The following is an 18,944-nucleotide window of genomic DNA, read 5'->3' as shown; positions in this document are numbered from 1 at the left end:
TCACAATATGTCGTGCGGAAACAAAGCGGCAAACTCCTGTGGGTGGGATGACCACACCGTACGGGTTGGCTCATCACCAAAGAGCTCGCTCTGAATGGCCGCAAACGGTGACTTGTAGTGAAAGAATCTGGAAAAGAAGGTCGGACTGTTGACTCGAAAGACAATCTATTCGAGGGCTTCCTGGATTGGCCCTTCATCGGGGTCACGTGGACCGCGCTCACGAGAATATGTCTGATATGAGTACATGATTCGAGTCCTCGCGCAGTGCTCGCCTGAGGTATATATTTGACACTTTTTATGCGCGACTGCCTGCGGACGACAGAGGATAAGACCATGGAAAAGTATTTTTCCAATGACCTTTGAAGCAGTCAATCATGGATCTTCCTTTTAAAAAAAGGTAAACAAGGCTCAAGACTCACCTTTCGGAAAGCTGTGCAGACTTGGAGATAGCAGTTGTGGTAGGCTCTGCTCTTGTCTGGATGTTAAGCTCCTTGTCATTGTGCGTCAAATATATCTTTGCCGCCTTGCAGAGAAGCCGGAAAACCACCACGCTACACATTGGAACCCACCACCAGCTCATGAGGAAATGCATAGAAGAACCTAGGCTCGCAGTGGCAGCGTCAAGGGGCAAACCGGTAGAGTTGACCACCCCGTGCATGATTGTTTCGTTCTCTCCTTTCAGTGTGACCATGATCTTCAGCTTGTTTAAGGGGGCTGCACATGGATCAGACGAGTTAATCACATAGCTTGCCATGGTGGGTGTGAATGGCGAGACTTGTAGATCCTTGTTAAATTTCTCTTGAAAGGTGTAAGGGCCATTCCCGGCAGTAGTCGGCAGGCAGTTTCGTGTGAGCCACAGCCTGCGCTCACCATATGACGTCTGCAGTTGCACAATCATTGCGGTAAGCTCCCTTTTGCTGTTGTACAGGTACCAGAACGAAAGTGGATTATTCAACTGCCAAGTGACACTTGGCGGCGTTAAAAGTTACGTATATGGCCATTCGGCAGGATCCTCTCCCTGTAAAGCATTAGTGCATAGTCACCACCAATTCCCGAATAGCACCCACATCGGACAAGAGAAACTCCTCTAGCTTTTGAGTCATCGACAGGTTTGCGCCGCCGTTGAAGGCGTGATTTTCGGGTCTAATGCTGAACTATGCTTTTTTGGTAGGCAGCAAGGACCGAGGTCGGAATGGTGGCTCAGCATTGATCAAAGGGCTATAGCAGGCTCGGAGGCCGACTGGGTAACCCATGTAGAGATACGAATGGTGATAGTCGTCTTTGAAGCCGGACCGACGCAGGTGTCGAAGGTCGCACGGGAACATTGTAACCCGCCCGTAAAAAGCCTTCCCGGTTTGGAGATCGCCATTGTCCTCTGGAACCCGAGATTTTCGGAGAGGGCAGTAGTTCGAGCTTTGATTCTGTTGACGAGGGTATCCGCACGGCATCCGCAATTGCCATCCCAATTCTTGACTGGTCAGCCAGATGGGGCTGCACCAGAAGAGGTACTCTGCACTGAAACAGCGTACTCTGAGTGAGTCTGGAAGAAAGCCGATGCGACAAAGACAGTCACAATCACCAGAATTGTCGTCCAAGAGAGCTCTCCAGGTTGTGTAAGACCAATGAGCAGGAAATTTTCGGCCAAAGCCAAAGCGACTCTTCTCTCAAGCACCAGACGAAATACAGACGAAAGAAAGAAGAGGGGGAAGAATTTGCCAGGGTGTCATCCTGTGTTTGCCCAATGTGAGATCATAACAAAAAAAAAGAAAAAAAAAAAGGCGGGAGGTGAGAACACGTACCGTTATGTGAGGGTATCAAAAAAGAGCACATAAGGATATGATAAACGTGGGTGAACCAATTTCTACGGACCATCAGGACTCACCTAACTGCCCAGCTTCATTTTACACGCCCGCAAAAGTGTGGAAAAGAGTTCCAGCTCAGTTTCACCGCCCAAATCAGGCGTTTACACTCACGAGTCTGAAAAGAAAAATCAGTCAACTCTACACTAAACAAATTTACATCACCTTTTGACCGGTTAGCCTCCTAAACATAACCGCACGCCAAAATGCCCACTTTTGCACATCTGTCCTAAGGTGACCTAAGGATGGCTCCACTGCGACTAGCAACCACATTTTGACCACGTCAATTGTTTAAACAGGTCAACTACTTTAGGTACTCGCCGATTGCACCCTACGTCAAATAAACAAACGTTATGAATTACCTTCTCTATTGGCCACCATCGGCTAACGACCTCACTGAAGTTAAAAATTGAACCCTGCTGTACTGTGTTTCTTTGTACATGTTTATTTACGTATTTGGTTTGATAGCTATAGAAGATGCATGGTCTAGAACGCTTCTTGAATATACAGAATTTGATAGATATAGGTCGTCATATAAGTTGGTCTTAATCGCACGGCACTATTCTTTTAGTGTGATCATCATGTATTTTGTATCTTTGTGCAGCAACATTACACGTGACAACCAAGCTCGACAGAACTTAAGTTGATCAAAAGACACTGTTTCGTTTCCATAATTACATCAGACTATGACTAAAGAGACAAGAGGCATACAAAGAGTGTAGATGAACACTATCTTGTTCTCGCTTTACGACGTCTTGTAACTGTGACAGCCAAGTAGTTTAAACGGCCAATGTTCAGTTCTAACGTGCTTCAACCGCAAAAAAAAAAAAAAAGGGGAAAGGTTTTTATAGAGACTGGCAAAAGATATCTTTTGTGGCCATCAACATCAGCTAAGTCGTGGTTGTTTGACAGCTTGCCCTATCGGCGTCTCACCCAGTCATCAGTCATCGATCGCTAGACACCGAAGCAATAGTACAGAGCGGGGAATCATCCTTTTCTGAACTGCCAAATAAACAGTCGTTGCAACGTACATATTGATAACGTTTCGTGGCCTTTGATTCAAATGCCTCAGCTATCAATAAGCGCAGAACACATATAGAAGAACCGTGCACTCAGGCTAGGAATATAACCCTCCGTTCCTTAAATCGATTAAATCACCTAATCCTCTCCCAAACGAATCCTCTCCAAACGTTTCAACGAAAGTTTGCCACAATGGATGCCAATCGCACTAAGGTCACTCGGCCGGAAACGATGTTTTTCCCCACGATAGCCAATTCCGGTGGCAATGATAGTGTGTCCACCGGACCTATAGAGCGGACGAAAGAAGCAGCTGCTCTAACCACCCTCACCAAGTCCAACCCAACCACCCTCCCTAAAGCCAAACTCCCGACCAAGCCGTTGGTCACATTTCGGAAGCGAAAGCGAATTTCAGAAACACCAACTTCCAGTCTCTAGCCATTAAGCGGAGATCCTTGGTCGGTGTATATTAAAGGCATTGAAATCTTCCCGCGAAAGGGAATATTTCTGGCCTAGAATAGAGAGAATAAATTGGAGCTAGTACACATTCAACAGCTTAGGGCGGAGCCAGCCTCAATACAGTCTTTGGTAAAGACTATCAACGACCTCTCTTACCGCAGTTTCCTACGTCTCCTATGTTATTACCAACATAAGGATCACTCGTTCCTGGTGTGGGAGCCGGCCGAATACTCCTTGTCCTAGGTCCTAGGATCTAAGTATATCCTAAGTGAGACCGAGATTGCCTCGATTGTGTGGCCAGTATATCTACCCAACCGTTTCTATCGCTCTTAGAGAGACAAGCCCACTTCGAGACCAATTCTAACCCTCTATAGATCCTTATCGGAATCAGATATCTCCGCGACTGCGATAGAGCACTTGCCACACTCACCAACGACGAGGTTTTGTTTATAGGGTCTGGTAGGGTCAGGATCGGTACGCTAGCTCCCGAACATATAGCGAAGTCATCGTAGTCTCTAATAACGCGGCCTCCTATTAGCTAGCGTGGAACGTAGTTGCCGCATCGATCCTAAGGACATGAATGCGGCTACTCTGAAGTTGACCGCATTGTCGGAGATTGTCAAAAGATTAATGAAAAAGAACGAGAAATTCGACCCTGATTTTCCGTAGAGCGTAGAGGCTCGGAATCTCCCACACAGGCTGGATACGGTCGAACTAGACGAATTGATGCTAGTAAGTCGGCCTGACCTATTGTGAAGATCGAAACTAAGCAACCAGGACGGCTTTTTTGCTTCCTTGAAAGGTCAGGCAGAACTAAAACTTATGGTGAATATCGTAAACAAGACCTCGCACTATGATATCAACTTTCCGGCGCGTAGTTAAAGCGAAGCTCGCCTCCTGTCTTTCATATATTACACATTATGAGATAAGGGGGCTAGTACAAGAGGATGACCACGGGTTTTGTCTCTTAATAGTTCTGCTGACTAGCGCTATCTCTAGCCTCCAAGCATTTATGTTCTCGTCGAACTAGACAAAGAATATATGCCACCGCAATTTCAACGTAGAGACTAGTTACGACCTCAATGCATATATCTATTCTTAGGACATAACTACTACATACGATACAGAAACTTCAAACTTATATTATGCTACAAGAATGCGACAACATATTAAAAGCATATACAGAAAAAGGGCTTGGTTGCAGTGGTAAACGTAAGGCTTTATTAGGCATAGTAGGATAGCTTGCTTACTAAAACATTTGCAACCTTGAGTTCAAGAACAGAAAAATAGAAAACCGCCTAGTACAGTAAAGACGAGGCCACAGCACAACTAGTGAAAAACTATTTCTCTTCTTATACGTATGATTGGCTTCCTTCTAGAAGCTAGTGGTCTTGCAATATCTTCATAGCTTCCGTAACACCCATTCCCACGCGAACTAGCTCGCTCTCTAAATGTTTCGCCAAACGTCGGCTAGCGTCGAGTTCCCCGTCAATCTCTCGATACTTTACCTCCTATTCCAGCTTTTCCTTGAGCAAATCCTCCGAGTAGGCTTTGGCACGTACAAGTTCGGCTGCAAGTTCCTTATTTGCGATTTCCAGTCGTTGAATAGTGACCGTGAAAGAGCCACCCCTAGAATCCGTCTTAGGTAGCTTTAAAAGCTTCGGTAGGGTCGGGCGCTTAATCTTTCAGCATTTTGACATTCCGTAAACATAGGTAGCTCACCTCGGCGCTCATCTTAGAGCCTGCGTCAAAATCTCGCAATGTCTACGGACTAACGGCTTCTATCGAACACCTAAGTGCATCACGTATGTCCTGATAGAAGCCAACCGTCCTATTGCTTAAATTTGTTTTCAATAGATGTTTTTGAGAATCCGAAACCGACCATGCGTAGCCGTCTGCTACAGAGGGCTGCAATCGGACCCGACTCGGTGCGACAGTTAGACCTAATCGCTCATCTAATTATGCCGTTAGTTGCTAACCACGTCTAGTGCTTTCTTTGCTTAGGCGTCGTACGAATATGAGCTGCCAGAGCTTCCCGGCATTGCTGCCTAGACAGAGCACGTTTCTCGTTGCTTATAAGTCTCATTTAGGATCCCTTCCTGACTGATAATCATTAGTCTATATCAAAGCGTGGGCTACATACGTATCTATCTATAGACCGGGCTATTAACGTTTATTGTCGATACCCTTGTACTAGAATTTCTTCGCACCATCTAGCACGGGGCTCATAACCACCTCTGTTTAAATGCCAGAATTACCACATTGGCGGGCGCCACAGCCCAAGGCTAAGGCGAGTTAGGACTCGGAATCTCCCACGTTTCTGTTGCTTCATACGTGTTTAGTAAATCATTGTTAGATACCCAGGCTCTCACCTATGGTTGCAGTAGCCATAGGGTGGTTTTTCCCGCAGCTGTATTTGACTACTTTATGTACGCAATTAAAATATCTCGTTAAGGAAACGTAATACATATTACTATAGTGCAAAACCCAGCAAAGCCTGACTCTTTTTCCGTCGCCTATTAGAATCGGATGACAATTACCGGACCTCAGATCTCGAAAAGAGGCTAGTGGCAACTATGATAGTTCCACGGAGATACAGATCCAGACTTTCTAATGTTTCAGATTTTGAGTCGGACAAAGGGCGGATGTTCGAATAGCTCTTGTCAAACCTAAGGGGGACTTCCATTGTCCCCAAAGGGACAATTTGTAATTGAGCGAAAGGGCCGGCTCATAGTAGCGCTTTCCGACAAAATAAATACTCTAAGAATCCGCTGATGGCCGGTGTGGGGTTTGCCAGAATCATTCATCTTCTCTAGCATAACTCCAGCATAGATGGCGCAAATCTCTCCCAGGCGACTGCGCCAGAATAGAGCCATTTCTCCGGAGAGACTCAGCCTACTAGGCCATCCGCCCTAGATGCGATCTACATCGACAACGAGGAAGAAAAGAGTTCTGGGTCATTCGCGCCGGTTGGAGGAGAGAGCCACGGGAGATATCCCCATCAGTTCATCATATGAACGCAGCCATATTACACTACGACTGCGTCAGCAGTCTCCGGGGCTTGAGTCCGCATGGTGGACTTCTCCCGAAATCCTCGGCCAGAAGGACGACAAGGAAAAGCAAGACCAGGCCATTACTAATAAGGCGATTCGGCAAGCCTGGCTCCAACGTCTGCGCCCCAGAGCGTCTCGTCAATGTTCATCGGTCGAGTCTAATAAGACACAGAAGCGGAAACGCAAGTGTAAGGTCTAGGGTGACTAAGACGTGTAATCAATATGCCACGATTGGGTTGTTATTATAACCAAGTGTTCTACGAAAGCGGTTATGTAGCTAACTCAATCAATACGGTCATTTCCCCTCAGATCCGAGTTACACATAGGCCTATATAATATAGAATTTTGCAGAAACCGAGAGAAAGAACACATTGATCCACTTGCAGGCTTCGTTTAATTTCAGCGGGCTGGTAGAGTAGATAAAGATCTGCTTCTCCCTCCAGAGCCTTCTTGCTACTGTATCAAGAAATCATCACGTCATGTTTACCCTGCGTCTATCCGTCCTCCTATGCTTCGGTGTCTTGATTGCGGCAATCCCAGACAAAGAGCGTTCAGCTTGACAGCACAACCCGCGAAATCGAAGGCAACATGAGAGCGTAAGGCAAGATCTTGGACATCACGGCAAGATAAGACGCCGCCTCTTTTGGTCGTTCAGGAATGCGAGCGGCGTACACGGAGCTTCCAATTAGGCAATCTGTAAGCAGGTGGCAGGTGCTTTTGGAAATTCAGTTCTTGAAAAAGAACTCAAAAAAACGAGTATCTGTAGGACTCGAACCCCTGCCCTGCTGATCGAAATATTAAGCACGCTGGTGGGGAATAGACGCGCCCTAACAGTGTACGTTAAACTGGCAACATCAAAAAACTAAGTTTTGATAAAAATATTTTACATTACGGTACTGAATTCAGCACTATTCGATTACCATCCCTAGCAAGGCACTTTTTCACGACAAAATTCTTGTCCTGTGATGCAGTAGTATCAGAGAGCGGAAATCAAACGTCAGAATTCCAGAAAAGATGCGCATTGGGTGAGTGTCATCAATCAACCTTGAAATATATTTCGTGATAGGCATCGCAAAAAATAAGTAAATCTACGCTTCCACCACTGCCGCAAGACTAGAGCATGTGGATTCTTTCTCCTTTTCTTTATGTGTCTAGTACAAAGTCCAGATGCTACACCCCAAATCAATCCATCGTAGAACCATCGTAAGCATAGCATATTTCGTGTCTCTCTTCTTGCTGACTGAGAGGCGAATATAGGGATGGTCCGCGCAGACGAGAGAGACATCGATGCGGGTAAAAGTTCATCCGGATTAACCTATCGTAGCTAGACATAGGAAGATAGACAGAATAACAACATAAATGCGGTCGCGTTGAAGCCTCGCCAAAAAGGAACCTACAACCAAATCAACACCCATCAAAAAACTTGGCTCACTCAACATACCACTCAACGTGAGGATGTGAACGAGGCCATAAAACTTCCTGTGCAAAGCAGTATCCAGTTTGCCCGCATACCTTTGTCATAGCCCCAACCCCTCTAATAAGTAACTGTTGTTACATGTTGTACGCGTGAACCATGGCAGACAATAAGACGGGGGTTCCCTCTCTATCTGGATGGGTGCAATGTACCAAGCAAGAGTACACAACACCAGACACACCTCAGAAACATGGCACGCCGCGACTATTCTCTTGTTCTTCAAACCTTAGCTCAGTCACTTAGTATAAAGTCTCTCCTATGCCAAAGCCCTAGACCTTACTACCAAGCAGCAAACTCTCACAATGGATGGTCTTCACAATGAGCATGAAGCGAAAGTTGAGCAAGACCAAGGTAGAGGAAGTGTCCCGCCAGGTTACATTAATAAGCTCCCAGAATTTCCAGCGATACAGGATCTAGGTCAGCAGCCGGTAAGCAACGATTGCACCCCCCCATGCAGCTGCACACTAACCTTAGCAACAAGCTCCCACAGTTACAGCTGCCCCCGAACGAGGCACACACCTTAGCCGCTAAACCATTCCAACCGCTCGTTAAAGAATTAAAGCGGCTGAATCAAGATAACCCACAGCTCGCGCACCAGGCTGCACAAATAGTGAGGCTTTACCGACGGCTGTATAAGTCTTATGTTGCAAGAAAGTCTGAGAGCCAACGTCTTAAGAAGGCGAATAGGGAACTCCGCACGGCAAACCTCCAGTTATGCCAAGAGAGTGAATTCTTGAAAGGTCGATACGCCGAACAGGAAGAGGAACTGGCCTACTTTGGACAAGCCTTTGACAAACTCAGCACTGGCATCGGTAGCCTCTTAGTGGACTCAGAGGGCTGCAGTTCAGAACCGATGTATGAGGCAGCTAGCAGAGTGAATGAGGGGGGCCATTAAACTGTCTTATCTAAGCTGATCGACTGTATTGAATACGAGATGGTTTCAATTTCGGGATACGACTGTTTATGTGGCATTATACTGTCGATAATTAGAGCCCGCAAACTGCCCTAGGATCGGCAGTACACAAAAGAAACATCGAGTGGGACTACAGGTTGCTGCCTAGAAGCGTGAAAGTATTATGTGGCATTCCATCCCGGCCATAACTAGATAGGTTCGCAGGATAAACCATCGCACCACAACGTGCGAGGGCTCCTGAACCCAACTATTATATCCTAGTCCTAAAAGCTCAAGAATGTTCCATCTCGTTGTCTTATATCAGAGAAGCTTAGTGTAATTATTATCGGGTCAGAGTGTAGTGATCATGCCCCTTCAGCGCTCGGGAGCCACGTGTGGGGCACAGGCGAAGCTGCGGTGGACATGTATGAATATTTACATGTAAACATAGGCTTCCTGTCTGTCCAGCCGCCGGAAAGAGGAAGGTGACCCCCACCCACGAGTGCAGCTGACACAGAGCCACATAATATGGCCAATAGGGCTAAAGCTCTCAATGAAACACACAAAGCAGCTTTGGTCTTATGGTATAGTTTCTCGGTATGTGGTCTGGACTCTATTGGGCGTTTGTGGAGAATTTCCTCATCCATATCTTTGGCACAAATTGTGGGATTGCTAGAAATCGCTGTTAATTTGAATCGCTTTTCACTCTCACTGATGACCCACTTGAGTGACGAAGATGGATATTTTGGTGGCTAGATCCTCGGTGGCTAGGTTGTTTGCCTCTGACTGTTGGTAAGTAGGAAATGCGGAAGGTATGAGAAAAACACGCCGGGCGTGGCTTTATAGGCTACTAGAAGAACCGGCCTTTTGATTGCTATTAGGTAGGTACTACGGGAACATCTTCACCTGTTTGTTCATTCCTCCAACTAGACGTCACTGGCAATTCAAGGGTAATTAAACAACCGTTCAGGTTCTATGTTATTGGGAAAAGGTTCCATATGCTTACTATAAACGTATTACCAAGGCCATTGAACGCGTATTGGCAGATACGATGTTGCTGCCTAACCTTAGCTTTGAATCGTTTAATTCAGGCTTACAGAGTTGATTGTGTTTACATTGGCCCTTATAGAGCATATCACGAATTTTCCTAGCTTTCTGGACCCAGAAATTAACAAGATTTTCGAGAAGAATCTAGATGAATCAAGTCCATGTCGAAAATTTCTCTTAGCCAGGGCGGGGAGAGTGGTTTGCTGAGGATTGAGAGGGAAGTACACACAACTTCCTTAAATGTAGCGGGTGGGATCCACTCGATATACCACAGCTCTGCAGCTCATCTAAAAAAACCGACTAAGCAGCGCGTCGGTAAGCTTAATTGTGAACGTTGTGACCGGTCACTGGTCCCAGTCGAAACAGCTGCAGTGTTAGTGTTGCTTTCAACGGCTCACGAGTGTTCACCAACGAAAACCGACGGGGTTGTGTGGCAACGAAAGAGAATTTCTTATAAAAACACTGGACTAATTTCGAATCTAGCGGGTTAAATACCCCGAAGGTCTATTATACAGCATAGCGCTCTCCTGTAGATTTCTTTGAACCTTTTGTGTATCATATCCCTGTTGGAGCGCCTTCGGCAATCCTTTGCTTGCGCCACCTTTCATCATTACTTTCAGGAGCAATCGTGCCCCCAGAAAGCACAGAGGCAATATTAGATGTTTCATCGTACTCCGCATCGTCACCGGTGAACTTTGGCTTGCGCCTCTTCTCATCTTCACTCTTTGGACTTTCAGGAGTAAGTGTGCTTCCAGAAAGCACAGAGGCGCAATCAGATAAATCCCGATGCCCTTCGTGAGCCCCCGTCTGGCCGGAGCACTCTGCGGCTTGCGTGGAAAGTTCATTCAGCCACTCAAATGAAGGCTCTAAATATAGACTGAACAACCGCAGATCCTCGCTCGTTCTTGGACGAACGGTATCTAGCACTGCCTCACGAATGAATGGGCCAGCACATACTGATGCCGAATTTGTTAGCCATGTAAACGTAAAAAGGAATGTCGTTCGATTAAATAAAAAAAAAAAAAAAAAAAAAAAAAAAAAAAAAACCACAGGCATACCAGAAAGGAGGAAAGGAGAGGCAAGCGTTCTGGAATACACCTACCCGTAACAACCATCTTCCCGCTTTGATTCTCCATGTAGCTTGTTAACTCTTCCCTTGGCCTGATAGGTTCGAAATAATACTGAATGCGAGTGCTGTTGGGGTAAAGGGATATGTCACTCGGCGGGGGGCCAAGGCAATAAATTCGGAAATTTAAGATCTGTACCATTGTAAGCACAGCAAGGTAGAAACGTGAGAGTGCAGCCATACGTGGAACCCTCCCCGGTCACGATTGTCGAGTCTGAGGATGTGCTGGATCCGACTACGAACCCAGTCTTGCTGAGCTGTAGTCCTCAAGTTAGTAGAAAGACATGTGGGGTTACCGAAAAAGCCGATAAACATGCTTACCAAGATTGCTTCTTTCGTCTTGATCCACTTGCCAAAGGACCTCTAATTTTCTTATCTTGTTTTTCCGCTCGCGGCTACCCAGCACTAGTTGCCGAATGTAAGATAAAGCACGGAATAGCCCGATATCTTCGACGACAAACAAGACGGTCCCATACTCGTCAAATCGATCCGGGTGACCAAACGGCCCCAACACATGAACAGGGAAACTGATAGAAGACTGAGGGGGTTTTAATCTGTTTTGGGCAAAATATATGTCCCGGGCGAGCCTAGCGGTGAGTCCTGGTCGAGGTCGAGTTACTAAGTGCAAAGTACGAACGGTTTGCACTTTTCCACCGGAATCGCTTCCCCCGATACTGCTTTCATTCAGTTTTGTATTCTCCCAGTATACAACATAAAAGAGCGGGAGCTGCCAAAATGATGGCATTTTTGAACGTGGCAACCACAGCTGCACATACTGACCCGGACGGATCTCCCAGTGGGTTGGGACCGAAATATCGAGCCACAAAAGCCCATTGCATGATCTTGCCACAGCACCATGCCTTGCGCTTCGCCATAATCTTTGACTCCACATAGTTTTGATGAACACTGCTCCGCTCAAGGCAAGCCAGAGACAGACTCCACCAAGCAGAACCCAGCAGTAGACTGATTCCCGATCTACCAGATGGTAAATTAGGGTAATCATGGCGATGGCTGCCAACATGTAGTGGAATTTTAACGCAAGCTGTAAGTAACGTCGAAGAATTGCAGCGTGCGTTAACGGTACGATGAGAAGAAGACTAAATGTAGCCTGGACTTTGTCAGCCAGAAAGCTCGGGGCAAGAGAGGGCGAGTAAAATGGAGAACATAATGCTTGGACTCTCCGAAAGAGCACCTACTAACAAAGGAACCACATACGACGCAGACGTGAAGGCAGACTTCCGAGCGACACTGACAATGACTGACCCATGAAGCAAACAGTGAAGCACACATATACGTCCAAACCACCGGTGAAGCCACGCCAGCGTCTGTCGGTCAATATTACAAATATCGGCGGGGAGACTGAAGGTGAATCCGCAGCAGAGTGTCAAAAGGTGGATAACAGCTAGGGAGCCCGCCCTTTTCTGCACTTCCGCAAATGAATGCGTCCAAAGGCTGACAGCTACAACATTGGCAGAAACTAGAACAGCGATAACTGAAAATTGTAACCATGACAATATATCGAGCCACCGCAGGATGTGTGGCGCTGGCGATTGGAGTAGCCGCCTCCAAGAGACTACTCGATGCACCTTGAGGACCCAACAGCTGCATCGTCTTCCAAGCCAGTAGACGAGCCAAGTTAACAGGAGACCGGCAACACAAAGTCCATATTTGTCAGGAATGGAAATCTGAGCGAACCAGGCGTGGATCCTAGATGTGACTAGAGGCATATCAAGTGCCCTACTGACAAGAGCATGTTAAGGAGCATGGGGGGATCAACGGAGTTCATATAAACTTAGGTATTAGTGGGCAGGCTTTTTCATTTGTACGAGATAAGCTCAGTTTGGCTTGGACTTCTGTGGATTGTAGTGGGATTTTACTCTGAACCGCAAAGTCGCGACATAAAATAAAGGGTTTACTTTTCTGCAATTAAACAGAGGAATCACGCTCGGTGTGAATTTGGCAGGGCCGATGCAATCAAATTCTTGGTGTTGTGTTCTCCACGTGTGCGGAAAAGGGTGAGGAAATTGCCCTCAAAAAGCTTTTGCACAAGGGGGAGGGCAAAAGCGTACTCCAGATCAATCTACTTCCCACTCGAATATTTTGACTGTGCATTTAAGGCGCGCAGAGGTACAGTACTGAGGTACAGTACTATAGCTATAGAACCAGAAGGTAGCAACTGCACAAAATTTGCCGATCTGAGTGGAGCAAAATCAAGCTTTGGAGGAGTGACCATGTCGGAAACGGTTGTGTACTTGATGCATAATAAAATTTCCGAAGCCTTATTTCAGTACTGGCCGCCAAGTAAGGGTCATCTAAGGCTAGCAAGATGTTTCTACAGTACTTTCAGAGATAATATTACTAAGAGAGCTTATCTGCTTATTGGGATAGTTAAGTATTGAGCTAAGCAATACACAGATAACTAACTGCATGTGACTACAGCCAATCACAAACGAATGAAAATCCTGCAAATCTAAGCTTTGTGCAGAAAAACAAAGATGACGTAAGAAGCCACTTTTTCCAGCCACAACTCCTGCTGCAGGAATGGCCCGCGCGTTCCACTCCAAATTCAGGGCTTTGGCCTGATGAAGAGCGCGTCTGTCCGAATAGCATCAACCCAATCATGAGGTGCCTTTCCAGGGATTTGTATAGAACCTTTGAGAAAAACCTTGCGACCTTCGACCTTTTCCGGCCATGCTCGGAGAAGTATTGGTGCTGATGGTTGAACGGATTGAATGAACGATGTGTTCAGGTAGGCAGTGAAGGCTGGTTTGTCACGTTTGCAACAATCGGCAAGAATACGGTCCATCAGGAAGGCAATATATCCACCAAACAATTTGCCATCGTAGTAGCACATTTGCTGGGAAGGAGTCAGGCGCAGCAGTGATTCTGCCTCCCACCCCAGATAATGAGGTTTGAAAATAGGACTGTATCCTTGAAATAAGGAACGCATCATTTGATCAGAAGAGTCATTGATGGAATGCTGAAGACAATAATTAGAACGCTACTATACCATTGCGCCTGGTTCATACTCACAAGAGTTGGATCCTGTGCTCCACTCCATAAACCAAGAGGGGTTGTCTGGTGGGGTTGCGCTGAAAAGCGATATCCGTGGAATGGTCGCGAGAAAATTGTAGCCAAAGAGTGCTTGTACATGTCTGTGGTAGAATTAACAATGCAAGATGATGGTAGGAGATTTCTGACCACGAACACTGGGGCTATATATAGCTGGGCGTACATCGGTGCTTACATCCTGGAAGTACATCCAATTGAATATTGAGCTACTTGTGACCCACTAGACGATGGCGGCGCTTGGGTAAACTGAATTAAGTGTCAAAAAGTGGCTTATTTTACGTTGAACTAAATGGTCATCATCGTCACAGTGGATATTTCTACAAGCATCTGCTGTTTAAGTTAGCCGTGCTATTTCTTTCACGCAATGTAGCTGAGATAGAGTCTAAACTAATAAAATGGTTACCTGATTTACTTATCAAGCCAATCTCGTCGTTTATGAAAACAGCAAAGCATTTCCAATATAACGGCCAATTTTTAGCATAGAATATGATGTTCAAACGAATTGGAATAGAGAAAATCTGTTCAAGCTGCCGAGAAAGGCTGAGTCTGACAGTTGATTTGACCGTTCAGAGCACTAGGCGCTATGCGGACCGGAATTGGACCTGCGAGACTTCGCTCTAGGAAACTGCTTGAGTTGTGAGTTAATGCCCACGGCGTAAGATAATTTACATATCAATTGCTGGAACTATCTCAGACTGAATGAGGCATAATGACATTCAAAACAAAGAAGAAACCCTTGTCACAACCGAGAAGCTGCTTTACCCGAATGATCTTCGCAGGAAGCACATGATATCCTATCTGCAATTTCTGCAAATGAAATCAAGAGATCTGTGACTTCGCCAGTGCGGGGTCGCCAGCGACGATCACATGTAGGCGCAATCAAAGTATGATTTCTAACGCTTTGGTTTCAATCCCACGCACGTCCAACCATCCTTCTCCATATCTTTCTTGAATTTTTCCCAATCGCCGTCCCATTTCTCTCTCAAATCCTTGTTTTCTTCTTTGTCGAGGTCGTCCGGGGTCATCCCTAGTGGAGCCAAGAGTGAAAATAAGTATGACAAGTAGCTGAAGTTCTTCTTTTCCGGTGCTCGAGGTTTCACCCCTTCAGCATTTTGGATACGGACTCGAGACCCTTTCGGAGATTTACTGGTTGCCTTTCCACTTGCGCTGGATCTTCCCTCTTCTTCGTCACTTTTGTCATCTTCACTTTCTTCCTCTTCTTCATCTTCGTCTTCATCTCCGTCTTCATCTTCCTTTTGTCCGTCACGTCTTTTTCGCTTGTTCTTTGGACCGTTGCGCTGATGCTTAGCCCTTCTTTGAGCATCTTCTGAACTCCTTACCCCGGGAGGTCTCTGCCGAGCAGTCCTGGTTCGAGCGGCTTCCTTGCGAGCATCATTGCGGTCGGAAATCCATTCAAGCTTCCCAGGTAACGGAGTAGGAGGCCTTTTGAGAATCGCTAAATGAGACTTTTGATTATCTTTCAGCCATGATTCATATCGCACGTCCTGTCTCCCGCACAACTCAAAGATCTCCCGGTCGAGTTGAGCTTTGTATATTTCGCGTACCATGCCTAAAAGGTCAGATCTTGGCTCCCAGGTTCTGCCATTTTTCGACAGTGACTTATGCTCTGGAAGGAGATTTCGCCACTTGACTTGGACAAGTGTCAACCGAAATCTGGGCTTCTTGGATACGGTTTCATTATCGTGTAATCCTCTTTTCCCTTTGCGGCGCCCATAGGGTAAGACAGTCGCGGCGTCAAGACTTTCAATGTTATCGTAACTGTATTGTCGTCTTCCATTTTCATTTTTCAATTGGGAAATACGATTCCCAGTACTGGACAACCATTGAAGTGTTTTAAGCTTGTTCTCATCGCAATATCCCAATACTTTCATCTCGTACTTAGCCGCGTTGGGGAGACCGTAGCCATAAACCATCCAGATATTGCTTCCTACAGTGATGAACCCTTCTTCAACCACTTCTACCCCTGCCTTTCTCATAGCTTCAACAATGTTCGATTGGGTTCCTGTTGCTTTCTTCCGTCTTGCCTTTACTGCCTGTTCTTTGGCCCCTGGAGAGGAAGAAGGGGCTTGACGACCCTGAGAATGTGTCCGTGGATTCTGCTCGTGTCCATCGCCGTCTTCAGTTCCGGATTCAGAGTACTGAGGTTTTGTTTGCGAGTTTACAGTTGGCTCTGCTGTCCTCGTGCCTGGTGCAACACCGTTCGTGGCTCGTTTGGCGTGTTCTGATGCGTTTCCTGTGGTATCAATGTGTGATTCCACCTCTGGTACTGCTGAGCCCACGGCCGACGTATCGGCATTCGTAGCCGGTCTTACGGTCTCTGATTCAGTTTGAACGGCTTCACTAAAGCTTTGGATCCCCAACTGCTTTTGTAATTTTGTAATTGTTTTTTTGTCTTTCTCCGATATTTGTCCCTGCGCGTTTTGATTCAAGAGCTCGGCAAGCAGCTTCTGTTTTTCTTCCTTTTCCGCCAGTCTCCTTTGCTCTGCCTCTACCCTTGCTGGTGTTGATCTCAGAGATCCCCCTGTATTTGAGGATGGGATTCGTGGAGCCACCTTCTTGGACGACATAGTTCTTTGACCTGTGTGGCAACTGGAACTGGTTTGATTTCCCTTCTGACGTGCTTGATGGGCGTATTTATAGGAGATTAAAATTGTGGATCATAGATCTGTGGCGCGGGCTTCAAGCTCGCAAAAGCCGCGTTACCTCAACTATTGAACCTGCCAGGGGAGCCCCGCTAGAAAATGAGTTCATTATAGCCATTCGACGATAGTGACCAGTAAACTATTGTCAATAAACCTTTTTATCAAACGGGCAAGCAACATCCTGCGTGCTAACTTGACTCCTACAGTCTATGGCTAGAGGGCTCGGTTTTTGACTCGAATTCACACACAGCTAAAAAGCCCTAATACCTACCCTCTACTAACATCACATCACTCTTTGCTACAATGATGGGATGGTGCTATATATCAAACGATTTATTACGGGCTTCGGCTGTCGCCTAAAGTGTGCAATTCGAGACATCTCGTGATCTGTTCTCAATTTCCGTTGAGTATCGCTATTCTATCTCTCAAAGACCACACATGTTTGAACCCCAAAAGATAACCCCTCAGAAACAATATTTGAGCACGGTTACATTACTTTCTTCATAGCCGTGACTTCTATAAACATGGACATAAGAAGAGACTTTTGCCAGCCTCATTGTCAACCCACTTTAAGGTTACAGGAATCGTGGAAGCCAAAACTTACCTATCGCCTTGTTCAATCGAAAACGTACTTCCAAATCTTCGTGATTGGAACATTGAATTTGTATCCTCTTGTCCATTCAGGCTTATTTACGCAAGGCTGGACCTGGCAGAACCGAGCTTGTTGTTTTTGATCAAACACATCGGGCTACAACAGAGTAAATTTGTATATGAAGAATGGATCGCTTAATCAGCACTCTCGACAAGCTGTCCCTCGATGATCGCAACGCGGGAGTGACAAGACCAACCGAATCAAAGCAAACCAACCCAAGTTTGCCCGAGGAAATGGAAGGAGTCGAGCCAACCAAAGTGTTTGTGGACTCTCGGCCAGAGATTTCGTATTCTGAATCTGCTACCAGACGAGAAGAAAAAATGTCTAAAACGCACATTACCTCGGGTAGGCGTGAGGATCAAGGCCTTGCTCGATCATCTCCTGATATCCCAAAGGCGTCAAAACAGAAAGGTCTTTCAAGGTTTCCACAAGAGCGTCTAAATGATCTAGGCAAAGAAACAGAGGAGATTGCCGTCGCTAGATACTGTCTTAGGGGGCGGGTCCACATAATATATCGTCATGGTCCCTACCAAAGATGCAAATATAGGATGGAAAAGACTGAGATTCGTGATATCAATCAAGTCAAGCATATTCAACCTGTCTGTAGCAATATCGGATCGATTTTGGACATTCGCGAAAAATCAAACCTATTACGCCGCCGATACAACCTTGGAAAAATCGAATCTATTGTTGGTGTGGCTATATTGATTAAAAACAATACCGAAGCAAGTGAGCCTCTAATAACCGAAAAAGACCTCAAAAAGAACCCGATGTGTGCTCTGGTCAAGTGGACAGATATAGAAGAGCACGTCCATCTCTTTTGCGGTAAAGAGAGTTGGATGCCAGGGAGCGCACTTTCTAAAATGGCCACTGCAAGAGAGAAAGGCAAAGTGACGGCAATGATTCTAGACGCATATAAATCACAACTGACGGAATACGAGAAATGGACGAAAGAGGTGAATGCCCAAAATCAGAGCAGTCCGTTGAACACCTGTTCAGATAATCAGCCAGAATGCAACACCGAGAAACGTGGAAAGAGTTGTAACGTTGACGAAGAGCTCATGTTGATGGGGCTTTTCTTGCCAAAGCCACAATGCGATACGACTGATACAGCAAATTCCGAGACCATAAAAGAATCGGAAACAGATTATCAAGTAGCCCAGCGGGCGATTTTGGATCTGGCAACAAATCAGACCTTCGGGTACGGGCCATATCTAGAAGTTATGAAGTTGTCTCAAGGAGTGAACAACGAGCTCCAAGCACGGTACCCGAAGGTCTATAATTATCGGATGGATGAAATAGTAGCTACTTGGCCAAATTACAAGAACGATATGATTGCAAGCGGATTTCAGGAGGTGGGTGCTTCTCCTGATGAGAAAACCATAATCTGCGCCAAGGAGAGAGTCATTGTCCACCGCAAGCACTTGGGCGGGCTCTAAAAGTTCCACGTGTTAATGTCAGCCTAGAATTGTGTCTATATCTGAATTCATGGTACTTGCCTTCGTAGACCAGTATAACTATCGTTTTTAGCTTGCTCGTTATTGTGCTTAAGAAGCCTTTTGAGCTTTCGTATATGAAGTTTGAAGCCTCATGACGTATGCGATGAGAATTGTGGCAGATCGTCCCAAAT

The 18,944-nt window shown here is 46.0% G+C and overlaps 9 protein-coding genes across 9 annotated transcripts; 4 read left to right on the top strand and 5 right to left on the bottom strand.

Annotated features, from left to right (window-relative positions):
- Positions 1 to 415: 415 nt before the first annotated feature.
- Positions 416 to 898, bottom strand: N7446_003979 (uncharacterized protein; the record flags this gene model as incomplete). The annotated part of the gene is made up of 1 exon (XM_058512728.1): positions 416 to 898. The coding sequence occupies one exon, from the start codon at positions 896 to 898 to the stop codon at positions 416 to 418; it is 483 nt and encodes a 160-aa protein (XP_058374057.1).
- A 2,173-nt stretch (positions 899 to 3,071) lies between these two features.
- On the top strand, positions 3,072 to 3,314 carry N7446_003978 (uncharacterized protein; the record flags this gene model as incomplete). The annotated part of the gene is made up of 1 exon (XM_058512727.1): positions 3,072 to 3,314. One exon carries the CDS (start codon positions 3,072 to 3,074, stop codon positions 3,312 to 3,314), a length of 243 nt encoding a protein of 80 aa, XP_058374056.1.
- Positions 3,315 to 4,846: 1,532 nt separating this feature from the next.
- Positions 4,847 to 5,288, bottom strand: N7446_003977 (uncharacterized protein; the record flags this gene model as incomplete). Its single annotated transcript, XM_058512726.1, is given in 3 exon segments — positions 4,847 to 5,017; positions 5,058 to 5,099; positions 5,112 to 5,288. Coding segments are annotated over 3 exon segments (390 nt in total), but the record flags the coding sequence as incomplete, so codon positions are not given.
- Positions 5,289 to 6,251: 963 nt separating this feature from the next.
- N7446_003976 (uncharacterized protein) lies at positions 6,252 to 6,587 on the top strand (the record flags this gene model as incomplete). Its single annotated transcript, XM_058512725.1, has 1 exon — positions 6,252 to 6,587. One exon carries the CDS (start codon positions 6,252 to 6,254, stop codon positions 6,585 to 6,587), a length of 336 nt encoding a protein of 111 aa, XP_058374054.1.
- Positions 6,588 to 8,164: 1,577 nt separating this feature from the next.
- Positions 8,165 to 8,757, top strand: N7446_003975 (uncharacterized protein; the record flags this gene model as incomplete). The annotated part of the gene is made up of 2 exons (XM_058512724.1): positions 8,165 to 8,290; positions 8,344 to 8,757. The coding sequence occupies 2 exons, from the start codon at positions 8,165 to 8,167 to the stop codon at positions 8,755 to 8,757; spliced, it is 540 nt and encodes a 179-aa protein (XP_058374053.1).
- Positions 8,758 to 10,356: 1,599 nt separating this feature from the next.
- Positions 10,357 to 10,937, bottom strand: N7446_003974 (uncharacterized protein; the record flags this gene model as incomplete). The annotated part of the gene is made up of 2 exons (XM_058512723.1): positions 10,357 to 10,757; positions 10,904 to 10,937. The coding sequence occupies 2 exons, from the start codon at positions 10,935 to 10,937 to the stop codon at positions 10,357 to 10,359; spliced, it is 435 nt and encodes a 144-aa protein (XP_058374052.1).
- A 2,556-nt stretch (positions 10,938 to 13,493) lies between these two features.
- N7446_003973 (hotdog fold domain-containing protein) lies at positions 13,494 to 14,080 on the bottom strand (the record flags this gene model as incomplete). Its single annotated transcript, XM_058512722.1, has 2 exons — positions 13,494 to 13,907; positions 13,961 to 14,080. 2 exons carry the CDS (start codon positions 14,078 to 14,080, stop codon positions 13,494 to 13,496), a joined length of 534 nt encoding a protein of 177 aa, XP_058374051.1.
- An 812-nt stretch (positions 14,081 to 14,892) lies between these two features.
- N7446_003972 (uncharacterized protein) lies at positions 14,893 to 16,587 on the bottom strand (the record flags this gene model as incomplete). Its single annotated transcript, XM_058512721.1, has 1 exon — positions 14,893 to 16,587. The coding sequence occupies one exon, from the start codon at positions 16,585 to 16,587 to the stop codon at positions 14,893 to 14,895; it is 1,695 nt and encodes a 564-aa protein (XP_058374050.1).
- Positions 16,588 to 17,862: 1,275 nt separating this feature from the next.
- Positions 17,863 to 18,753, top strand: N7446_003971 (uncharacterized protein; the record flags this gene model as incomplete). Its single annotated transcript, XM_058512720.1, has 1 exon — positions 17,863 to 18,753. One exon carries the CDS (start codon positions 17,863 to 17,865, stop codon positions 18,751 to 18,753), a length of 891 nt encoding a protein of 296 aa, XP_058374049.1.
- Between the last annotated feature and the right edge of the window lie 191 nt (positions 18,754 to 18,944).

This window comes from Penicillium canescens (genome assembly GCF_028828765.1).
Source record: "Penicillium canescens strain IBT 15451 chromosome Unknown utg000003l_segment0_segment0, whole genome shotgun sequence".
NCBI lineage: Eukaryota > Fungi > Ascomycota > Eurotiomycetes > Eurotiales > Aspergillaceae > Penicillium > Penicillium canescens.
The sequence above is the reverse complement of the archived record's forward strand: the minus strand, read 5'-3'. Positions and strand labels throughout refer to the sequence as shown.